The sequence below is a fragment of the Rhinoderma darwinii genome, chromosome 12, assembly GCF_050947455.1.
Source record: "Rhinoderma darwinii isolate aRhiDar2 chromosome 12, aRhiDar2.hap1, whole genome shotgun sequence".
NCBI lineage: Eukaryota > Metazoa > Chordata > Amphibia > Anura > Rhinodermatidae > Rhinoderma > Rhinoderma darwinii.
In genome coordinates this window covers 58,297,611-58,310,020 of record NC_134698.1, presented here as the reverse complement: position 1 = coordinate 58,310,020, position 12,410 = coordinate 58,297,611, and the positions used below count along the sequence as shown (strand labels likewise).

General features: G+C 40.3%; 1 protein-coding gene across 1 annotated transcript in view; it reads left to right on the top strand.

The window, feature by feature from the left end:
• LOC142664343 (deubiquitinase DESI2-like) overlaps positions 1-12,410 on the top strand; it is a 59,898-nt gene that overhangs the window by 41,649 nt on the left and 5,839 nt on the right. Inside the window, exons 3-4 of the mRNA XM_075843392.1 lie at positions 11,329-11,422; positions 12,038-12,179. Of these exons, the coding sequence (XP_075699507.1) occupies positions 11,329-11,422; positions 12,038-12,179 (236 nt within the window). The remainder of the gene's footprint in view (positions 1-11,328; positions 11,423-12,037; positions 12,180-12,410) is intronic.

The window sequence follows — 12,410 nt, the reverse complement described above, 5'->3', positions numbered from 1 at the left end:
ATTTAATTTCAGTAATTCAATTCAAAAAGTGAAACTCATATTATATAGATTCATTACACACAGAATGATCTATTTCCAGCATTTTTTTCTTTTAATGTTGATGATTATGGCTAACAGTTAATGAAAACACAAAATTTAGTCTCTCAGAAAATTAGACTATTAAATAAGCCCAATTTCAAAAATTATTTTTAATACCGAAATGTAGGCCTACTGAAAAGTATGTACAGTATATGCACTCAATACTTGGTCGGGGCTCCTTTTGCATGAATTACTGTATCAATGCGGCGTGGGATGGAGGCGATCGCTGCTAAGGTGTTACGGAAGCCCAGGTTGCTTTGATAGTGGCCTTCAGCTCATCTGCATTGTTGGGTCTGGTGTCTCTCATCTTCCTCTTGACAATATCCCATAGATTCTCTATGGGGTTTAGGTCAGGCGAGTTTGTTGGCCTATCAAGAACAGTGATACTGTGATTATTAAACCCGGTATTGGCACTTTTGGCAGTGTGGGCAGGTGCCAAGTCCTGCTGGAAAATGAAATCAGCATCTCCATACAAAACAAAAACAGGACTTTGGACCACTGAGCAACAGACCAGTCCTTTTTCTACTTAGCCCAGGTAAGACGCTTCTGACGTGGTCTCTGGGTCATGAGTGGTTTGACACAAGGAATGCGACAGTTGTAGCCCATGTCCTGGATACGTCTGTGTGCGGTGGCTCTTGAAGTACTGGCTCCAGCTGCAGTCCATTCCTTGTGAATCTCACCTAGATTCTTGAATGGCCTTTTCTTGACAATCCTTTCAAGGCTGCGGTTATCCCTGTTGCTTGTGCACTTTTTTTCTACTACACTTTTTCCTTCCTCTCAACCTTCCATTAATATGCTTGGATACAGCACTCAACTGTAAAGTCAGCAGTCTTCCCCATGATTGTGTAGCCTACTGAACCAGATTGTTGGACCATTTAAAGGCTTAGGAAACCTTTGAAGGTGTTTTGTGTTGATTAGCTGATTTGAGTGTGACATGCAATATTCTAATTTTCTGAGAGATGAAATTTTGGGTTTTCATTAATGGTTAGACATAATCTTCAACATTAAAGGAAAAAAATGCTGGAAATAGATCACTCAGTGTGTAATGAATCTATAGAATATATGAGTTTCACTTTTTGAATTGAATTACTGAAATAAATTTACTTTTTGATGATATTCTAATTCATTGAGGACCACCTGTATTAGCCTTGACATGTCTATAATTCGTACACAATGAAAGTAACGTGTAAATTCTGATCTTACGAAAGATTTAATTATGGTAAACATAGGGTTTGTATTTTACGGTCATGGGTACACATTTTTTCCCCGGTTAATCTGTTTCAATTGTAACAAAATATTTCTGTTTGTAAATGGCTAGATGAGTAATTATTGGAAGTTTGTCCCATTGAGAGTTAAATGGTAATGGGTCACCTCAGTCATAAGCCTTCCTGCACTCAAGAACATTTTATAGTATAGATGGATAACACAAGGTGAAATTTAGTTATACACACTGTAGTAAAAGTGTCTTCGTCTTTCTCATACGATATAATTATATTAAAGTGAGAAATAAATTAATCCTAGAGCTACATATTATCCAGTGTCTCCTTTGCCTGCTGCCCATCCACCCCCACTAATCTATATTCACCTTCTCCGCAGTTTTTGAAATGTCAAGTCGGTGACATTGTAAAATAATTATACCTCTCCCTAGTAATTTATTCAGTGTGGATGACATAAATTGTGTTCTTTGTCTGCAGTGCCCCTGAATTCAAGGCTATTTGTGTCAGACCATGTCCCCAACATGAATGTGACATTAAATCTCAACAATAACGTTTGAAGGCAAAGCTGCTGTTTATTTTTTGTTTAATCTTTTTCTTTCAAGCGACACAAAAAGATTATTCCAAAGGGGAATCTACCCAAAGTCACAATAAATTGCCAGGCAAATGCTTTACAAAATGATCTGCAGAAATTGAGGTTTTTCAACCGACGCTCATTGATGACATCACTTAGGCAGGGGATTTAAACCTGGAGACTCTTTTTGCCTTGCGTCTGCCTCTAGCTCTGATTCCTGATATTTCTGCTTGTTCCTGGTTCCAGGTTTTGTGCTGTAATGTCTCAGCTGTTGTCTTCCGTCCCTGACCTTGACTTCATCTGTGACCTCGTCTCTCGTCGGCTCCCTTGTAATCCAGTCTTCTGACCTTCTCTTTGACCTCAGGCTTTGCATCATAGCTTTGCCTGCTGGTTCTTGACGTGCAGGTGCCACTGATCTAAAACTATCCTGGGATGAACCTTCCAGCAAAGACCCTACCTCCGTAATGTGGTTAAGGGTGAAGACAAGAACTTGCATGTGCATCTGGGCGTACACATGCAGGAGAAGTACTGCCCCAATATTACATATTAAGTATACCTACATACTCTCGCTGGATACATCATAGGAGCCATATAATTGATAAGCCCCTTCAATCTGATAATCAAGGAATTGTGTAAAAGTTATCATTGTATACATTGTTATATTTGTCACTGGAAAGAAGATCAAAACACATATTGCCTTTCTCTATGCTCCCCTATTTCCCATCCCCATATTTTACCCCAGCAACCAGATGTAACATTGAGCCAAAGGAGATATCAAAAAACAGAAGAAAAATGCATTCATACAATCAAAAAATAAAACTAAAACTGCTATATTCCCTATATATTGCAGGTTTGTCATGGTTTTGCTGTTGCCATATAAAAAAAAATCCAATTTTGATTTTCAGTGGAATCATTTATAGGAAGATTTACAATATTACGGTAGAACTGGTAATATTAACGGGGTAATCCCAAAATCATAAATCATCACCTATCCACAGGATAGGTTATAATTTTACGATTGCGGGGGCTCCCACCGCTGTACTCAGCTGTTTCTGTCATTCCCATAGACGTTGAATAGAGCTGCAAGGCAAATGCTCGACCGCTGCACCATTCAATGTCCTCCTCACCGCGGTTGAGCAGTGAGGAGGATCTGGGGGTTTGGGACCCCTGTTCTAACGAGCGGTGGGGATCACAGCGGTGGGACCCCCAAGGATCATAAAATTATCACCTATACTGTGGATACCCCTTTAAGTGGATGATATGGAAAATATATTTTAGTTATTTTTCCCTTCTGAAAACAAAAGCAGAGTCCATTTGAAAGCTGCTGGTCTGACGGTGTGGAGACATCTCATTCTCACCTCCATGCTTCGGGAGAAAAATTAATTAGCAGTTTGCAAGTATTGACAGTGAATATGTTTTACATAATGTGTATTCATCTAATTAACCCCTTTAAGTACCAAGCCTATATTGGCATTAAGGCCCGCAGGAATTTTTTTCCATTTATGCATCGCCACATTCAGATAACTATAACTTTTTTATTTTTCCATCGACATAGCTGTAACAGGGCTTGCTTTTTGCCGGATAATTTGTTTTCAATGCCTCCATTTTGGGGTACAGATTACTTATTGATGTGCTGTAAAAGTCGATTCTGCTGACAGTATATTATTGTATTTCCGAAGTGATAGTGTAGAAGGGTTTTCTGTAAACTCTGTTGATAAATATGTTGCAGCTACTGAGCAGTGACGGGTCTCCCTATTCTATGACAGTCTTACCGGTCATAGCGCACTGATACTTTTCTGTGCGGACACGCAGTTTTTTTCCCCAGCAAATGGGTTGCACTGTATGGGACTTTGAAGCCAAACCACCTTTTTACCACACATACTTAAAAAATCCATGTTGAGTGGGGTCTCCCATAGTATAATCACTGGCCATGGTTCCTGAACATCAATAATCTCCAAGGATAGAGTAAATTTAGATTCTAGCTGGTAGAAGTTCCTGTAATGTTCATGTTTGCCAACTCTCGTCAAACACTAGGTTAATAGAAAATATCTGAAAAATGGAATCAGTAAGGCTTGCCATCTCGGGTAAAGTGTCTTTCTTGGCACAGATTTAGATGCAAATTATGTTTATAGAGACTTTCCAACAAAATGCCACTAATAAGACAGTAAGGTTGGCTGTCAGTGTTGGCTGTACGTTTGTTATTTTAATAGGATCTGGTAGATTAAAGAGGCGATGTGCTTTTTCTCAGCTTTTCTAGGAACATATTTATTGCTGGGGATGACTAATGCTTATGTGAACATTATCATTACAGCTATTATTTTGTTAAATTGTTATTTGTGTGTAACTGTATAAATATTACATACAAAGGTTTAAAGGAACACTTATGTCTAGTGTGGGGCCTAAGAGGGTGGTGTATGACTTGTTTAGGTGTTCTTTTTATCCCGGAGTCATGCACCCCCCCCCCTTAAGGCCAGCACTATGGGTATTAGGCTGGGTTCACACGACCATGTTACGTCCGTAATGGACGGAACGTATTTCGGCCGCAAGTCCCGGACCGAACACACTGCAGGGAGCCGGGCTCCTAGCATCATAGTTTTTCTATAAAAAAAATTTGGGGCGAAAATGCAGAAAAAAAGCAGTTCCGCTGCAGTTTTAATATTTATTTTTTTACACCATACACCGATCATCATAAATAATGTTATACATTTGTTATACAGGTTGTTACGGTCGTGGCGATACCAAATATGTCTATATTATTTCATGTTTTGGGACTTATATTTTAAAAAGTTTATTTATTATAAAAAATGTGTTTGTGTATTTTTTTTACTTTTTATTTATTTATTTATCATTATTTTTTTTTTACATTAATTTAACTTTTTTTTTTAATCCCATAAAGGTATTTATCATTTTGATTTTTATTTTGTAACTGTAATGTACTGGCATAGATCTATATGCCAGTACATTAGCCTGTTACTGATTGTACACAGGCAGTTGTTAGGGCATACCTCAGTATGCCCTAACAACAGGAAATATGTTCAGACAGCCCTGGGTCCTTCAATGGACCCTGGGCTGTCTGGCCATATGAGTTGTGGGCTTTGATCGCGTCACAGTTATTTTCTGTGACGCGATCAATGTGCAGTCCCCCCTCTTTGAACGCCGCGATCCCGGCGTTCAAAGAGTTAACGGCGGAGAGAAGATGTTTCTCTCCTCTCCGCTGTCAGAGCGAGGCCGTGGCTGTGTATTACAGCCGTTGCCCCGCTCTCGATCGCGCGCACAGAGACGGCTGTCACACAAGACGAGTATGCTCGTCCTAATGCGCGAAGTGCTCGCCGCTCAGGACGAGCATACTCGTCCTGTGTCGTCAACCAGTTAAACAAACGATTTTTTTCCAACAGAATCGTGCCTTTTTCTGCCTGCAAAAATTGCAATATTTGTTATTTGTTGCAGCTTTTACCTCCCTTTGAACTCAATGTGGAAAATTCGCAACAAACGTGCAACTATTCTGCAGCATAATTTGACACGTTGCAGATGAAAAAAAAACGCATCGCAGGTCAATATATGCACGTTTTCTCAGCTGTTTTTTCCCGCAGCGTGTGGATAACATTTGTTCAAATCTCATCCACTTTGCTGCTACTGTAATAGAATGTTGTGGAAAATTTGCAGCTAATCCGCCCGTGTGAACATATCCTAACACACTGGGCCTCACTTATCAAAACTGTCCAAAAAACAAACAAACTAGCTTAGTTTACATTGCATACATTACTCTTGAAAAAAAAAAATCTGCACTGTAATTTGTTGCTATGCACAGCACGTTTTGATAAATGAGGCCCATTGCATCAGTTTTGTCTAGGGGGTGTTAATTTAAAGCACCAGAGGGTAGGGTAGAAGAGTAGACCTGAACTTTAAAACCAGGTTTACACAGTCCAGATGTTAGCTGGAGGTAAATGGAAAAACAGGATTTTTTACAATTCATAAACAGCCTTTTCACAAAGTGAGTTTTGTAGGCATTTCTACAGCATCCTGGTCCAACGACACTATATGGCCAAAAGTATGTGGACACCCTTCCTATTTATTGAGTTCAGGTGTTTCAGCCATACCCATTGCAAACAGGTGCATAAAATCAAGTACACAGCCATGCAATCTGCATAGACATACATTGTTAGTAGTATGGGTCACATTGCAAAGCTCCGTGACTTTAAATGTGGCACTGTCATAGGATGCCATCTTTGGCACAAGTCAGTTTGTAAAATTTCTAATCTGCCCTGGTGAAATGTAAGTGCTATTATTGTGAAGTGGAAGCATGTATGAGTAGCAATAACTCAACCACGTAGCAATTCACCACGCGAACTCACAGAGCGAGGTTGCCGATTGCTGAAGTTCATAGAAATTGCCTATCTTCTGTTGCATCACCCACTACGGAGCAAACTGCCTCTGGAAGTGACATCAGCCAAGAATTGTGCATCTGGAGCTCTATGAAATGGGTTTCCATGGTCAAGCAGCTGCAGTGTTTAAGTTTGACTCACCATAAAGACATGGTTTGATGATTTTGGTGTGGAGGAACTCAGGTGGCCTGCACAGAGCCCTGACCTTAACCACATTGAACACCTTTGGGATGAATTAGAACGTTTTGCGAAACAGGCCTTCTCATCAAACACCAGTACCTGACCTCGCAAATGCTCTTTTGGCCGAATGGGAAAAACTTCCAACAGACACACTCCAGAATCTTGTGGAAAGTGTTCCTAAAAGTGTGAAGGCTTCACGGTCAATGGGGCGTTTCTTTATTTCTAAATGGTATGGGGGAGTGTTACTTATCACTCTGACACTCTCCAATCAGCTACGGACATTGTGAGAGCGGCTTGTGCTTTGTGATCTCGCTCCCGAGATCACACAGTCTTGTCGTTCTGCAGAGTGTGTGCATGCGCACGCGGATATAATACTCTAGTTACCTTTTTATATTCCGTATATGTTTTTTATGTGCTATTGTATGCTCTTTTTCATATATATATTTTTATGGTATATTTTTTATAGCGCCAGTTTGCACTTTGAAGTGGATGGAGAGATTTTCAGGGTTTATACTTTGTGAATGGATCCCCAGAAGAAGTCGGAAGGGAGAAACCCGTCGAGACATCTTAAACCGTAGCTGTCTATCAGTTTTTTTTAAATGCTGTATGTCCTAGGAATGTTCGGGTTTTTATTTTGTAAGTAGGATAATGAAATGTATGGACCGGACTCCGAAAGGTGCCGTGTTTGCTCTAAAAATTTTTTTACACAGGTTCTAGTTTGCACTAAGATGTACACAGGACTTGGAAAAGACGAGAGAGTGGAGAAAGTAGAAATGAACTATTGCCAACGTTTGGATGTCCTCCGGCATCCATAGTGTCCAAGTAAATGAAAAACACGAGAGCGGGAGAATGATTGAACTCATCTACGCGATACAAACTGTTTGGCGGATACGTCCACAAAAAAGCGGAGGTAGAAGTCTGGTTTTAAATTTTCTCTAACGAAAGAAGCTCTGGGACAATCTATAACATTTATAGTAGAAAAGGCTGATGGGTTTAAAGAAAAAAGGTCCTGTTGGTGGAAGAAACATCATTCTGGAGGCATGTCTGAATGTACGCTTGAGAAGTACCTGTTTTATGGGCAAATCTGCGAATTCATGACTTTTGGAGCACAAAGACTACTAAATTAGGCAAATACCACAAAAGAGATCCGTTTCATCAGCATCCTTTTCGGCTTAGAAATTGTTTATGATGTTACAGATGGACACCCACAACTGCCAGCTTCCTTATGTCACGTCGTTCTTTGATGTTTTGCCGACTGTAATCAGAAATTGTATAAAGACCCTTGACTTTCGCAACAATCAAGAGAGCAGTAACACATTTTCCTTGGGAGTGCATTTTTTAAGACCACTTATACAGCAGTTTATCCAGCTGTGCTAATGTCAGATGCTTCAATAACTACCACTTCAGAGGGCACTTTACAATTGAACTTGATGCTATAAAGGAACAAAATTGGTTCTGGTTCTTAATGTCAGGTGGTTGATGAATCAATGTTGCATCTTGTGCCACCTTCAAATCTTCTGTATGCAGATTCTGAGGAACTTGGAGTGTGATATGTTTTTTCTTGCTATTAGCAGAAGTATGACAGCATTAATACGACCAGAAGGATCTCTAAACAACGGAGTCCGAAGAAGACATTAGCAATCAAAAGTCATCAAATATTTATAACTTGCAGACATGTATAACACAATATGACATAAAAGAACAAGACAGAGATAGGACAAAAAAACAAAAAGGGGGAAGACAGATCGGAACAGGAGGGAGAGCATTGATAGGAGGAGTCGGGCTATAAGTCTAGATATAGACAGACCAAATAAAGAGAAACCAATAGCAATTAAATGGTAATAGGATTAGGGAGTCCCTGAGGTCATGGAGAGATGTGAATTCCATATGGACCTCACTGAATCAAATATTTGTTGGGTATTATTAATCTTAGCACTGAAAAGTTCCATGGACCTGACATCCACGATACGTTAACCCCACCATTGCTGTATATACTAAACAACCATCATCCCTATATGTAACCCCCAGCATTCCTGTATATACTAGACAGCCATAATCCTTGTATATTATCCCCATCATTCCTGTATACAGGGTTGATGGGGGTTATATACAGGGATGAAGGGGGTTATATACAGGAATGCTGGCTGTCTAGTATATACAGGGATGATGGGGCTAATATATAGGGAACCCCCCCAACATCCCTGTACGTACCAGCCCGCCATCATCCCTGTATATTACCTCCTCAACCCCCATCATCCGTGAGGCTAAACAAGAAGTAAATGTGGCAGGCACTGAGGACACCATGGACCAATAAGATGCTTGAAATGCTGATATATATGGAAGAAGTGCAGCAGACTCTGAATATACGCGTAATGAGCCGCTCACAGCTTGCACAGACAGGCGCGAGGCAGTGACGGCACCACGCCGGTCTGTGCCAAGCCGTGAGTGGCCGATGTTACACAGTGAATAGAAGAGCAGGTAACAGACAGCTCCCTGCTCTACTATAGGATTCAACTGTAAACGTTAGTGTAAACTTCTTGTTATTCTATATTATGACAGGATAGACCATTATATTGTGGCAGATTTATTGTGAGTGGCTTCTAGTTGTCTCTTCTAAGAAAAGGTTACTTGTTATCATCAGTAAGCTCATACACTTTCTTGGGAAGGTACCAAACACCAATCCATAGCGACAAATGTGACTCTCATTGTGATATAAACACAGTATAGGCCCCGTTTACATTAGAGTATTGACCAGTATAAAACCCCCGATGCATTGCATAACAGAGGTCACCAGCAGTTCCAGTAATTTTACTAGCATTATTGATGAAGACAGAAATCATGCAGTAGCATTCTGATATACAGTCAGGTATTGTTACAATTTAAAGGGTAATTAAACGGTCAACAAACTTCTGACATGTCATAGTGACGTGTCAGAAGTTTTGATTGGTGGGGGTCCAAGCACTGAGACCCCCACCAATTGTTAAAACGAAGTGGCAGAAGCTCTCGTGTGAGCGCTGAGATGATTAGTTTCTGTTTGGCTTTTTCCGGAAAGCCGATGTATCGGAGTACGGGTTCATAGACTTTCTATTGAGCCTTATTGGTGGGGGTCTCAGTGCTCGGAACCCACCAATCAAAACATCTGACATGTCACAAGTTTGTTGAACGTTTAGTTACCCTTTAAGACAGTTCTACACTTTTTTTTATAATAAACTTCTGTAAATTAACAAGGTACATGCTGGGCTCATACTTCATAATATTGTCTGTAATATTGTATATAATTTGATTCCTGAATGCTTATAACTTAGGGGGTGGGGGTTGTTATTTTTAGATACGTTCATACATATACACAGACAAATCTCCTTGGTAAGCATAACAGGTATCCAAGAGTTAAAACTGAAGCTCCTGTTAAATTTCCTGTAAAAACTACCGCCATTCCTAAGTTACAATCATGCTGTAAATATATAATAGACGGGTATCAAGCTTGATAACAGCTATATTTCTTTCTGATGGTATCTACTATTATAGTCCTTAGGAACTATTTAAGAATATTCTGATAATTTGCATAAAAAAAATATATATAACATGAAGCTCTACTATAGAGCTCCAGTACGGCTGTTCTCACCGTTTTCCCCACCTCCCTCTGCACCAAGGAGACAGTAACCTTTGTAGTACAAGGCTGGTGATGTGTCCTATGAATCGCAGCATGCCCAGTGCTACTCACTTTTGTGGCAAGCACAGGGCATAGAGAGAAAATCCCTCAGCCAGTGATCCTTTTTTGTTTCTCATTCCTGTCATTCTTCTAAGTTCAGAAGGCATCCAATTCAAAAATAAGGCCCAGTCATTCTTATCTACCATCTTTTGGGTTCATGCCGAATGAAATTTATATAAAAAAAACACACACCCATCTTTGAAAATCAATCCAGTCTGCTTAGGCTTGGTCTTGACCGACAATATGACAACCCTGACATTTAGTAAGTTAGTTTTGACTGCCAATTAAAAAAAAATAATTTTTTTTTTATTCTACTTACAATATAATGTAACAGTTTAGACTTTCAGCACCCGCATATTGGATTATTCTACGTTTTTTCGATAAACGCAATTAGGAGTCAACGACCATAAGATGAAATAACCATGTGCGGAGATGATGGCGGGAGTAATTTTATGCCATTACTGCCTTTGAGACCCAGCATGGCCCTGACACATGTAGAAAAATGCAATACAGAGATACATGTGGACCCAGCACAGGCATACATGTGGACCCAGCACAGGCATACATGTGGACCCAGCACATACATGTGGACCCGGCACAGGCATACATGTGGACCCAGCACATACATGTGGACCCGGCACAGGCATACATGTGGACCCAGCACATACATGTGGACCCGGCACAGGCATACACGTGGACCCGGCACAGGCATACACGTGGACCCGGCACAGGCATACACGTGGACCCGTCACAGACATACACATGGACCCGGCACAAGCATACACGTGGACCAGGCACAGGCATACACGTGGACCCGGCGCAGGCATACACGTGGACCCGGCACAGGCATATATGTGGTCACGGCACAGACATACACATGGACCCAACACAGACACACGTGGACCCAACACAGACACACGTGGACCCAACACAGACACACATGGACCCAACACAAACAAACACGTGGACCCAACACAAACAAACAAACAAACAAACAAACAAACACATGGACTCAACACAGACATACACGTGGACCCAACACAGACATACACAAGGACACAACATAGACATACATGTGGAGCTATCAGCCTACAAGTCCTTAAGAGTCCTCTTAGATTGATGCAGTAGAGATAAGAAAATATGTTATTTTCTCGTAAATGATCCTTTTTGTCTCTACCTTTTCCACTTTAGAGTTTGCCTACGGAGGACATCCCTACCCATTTAGTGGAATTTTTGAGATCACACCTGGCAGTGCGGTGGAACTTGGAGAGACTTTCAAATTCAAGTAAGAGTTTGTACATTATATATTTCTATAACCTTGAACACAAATAGATCAGTTAAATTTCTTTTACAAAAAGTCCTAAAGCAGAATGACCATGGAATAAAGAGTCTCCTTGCCCTGCCACTTCCTGCACACCGTTTTCCTCCTAAGATAAAGCGCTCTCCATCCAAAGATACTGTACCATAACTTACTAGCAATAAACACATCTGATTTTCTAGCTAGGTAGATTTGTGTGGTATGTTTGATGCACAGGAACATCAATTATTACTGTATGGCCTTTTTCACATGAGCGTTTCTGATTTGAGTTTGCAAAAAAAAAAACGTTTGTCATGCATATGAATTTCCGTATACGGTCCGTGGGGTTTTCCGTGTGTGATCCGTTTTTCTCCTATGCTAGCACTTCCTGGTTTCTCTGCATTTCTTAGTAAAAAATTAACAGCATACGCATGCTTTGAATTTCTTTAAACAGACACATGCTCCGTGTTTTTTTTTTACGTGTGAATAACTACATTAAACTGCATGGGTCAGGGTAATGCCCGTTGTTAAAACAGACCGCACACGGATGAGAAGTACGGTCATGTGTATAAGGCCTTTGTCTATCATTTGTGTCTCCTACAGGGAAGCGATAGCACTTGGCACAACAGATTTCACAGAAGAAGACATTGATAACATCATGGAGGAGCTGGGGAAGGAATACAAGGGCAACGCCTATCACCTAATGCACAAAAATTGCAATCATTTCTCTGCAGCTCTGGCTGAGGTCAGTAATATGGTAAAATACTCCTCTAACAGTGTCTTTCATTAAAATACAGGATATTATCTAATTTCTTGAGTTATTCCCCATAAATCAATAAGAACCGCTAATACATTTACCGGCTTTGTGGTTTACTAATCCCGATGGACACAGCTGATCGTGAATTTCCTTCCAAATGATACTAAATTAGCAATAAAGTATAATATTGGATAAATATTATCAATCATAATCAAATAA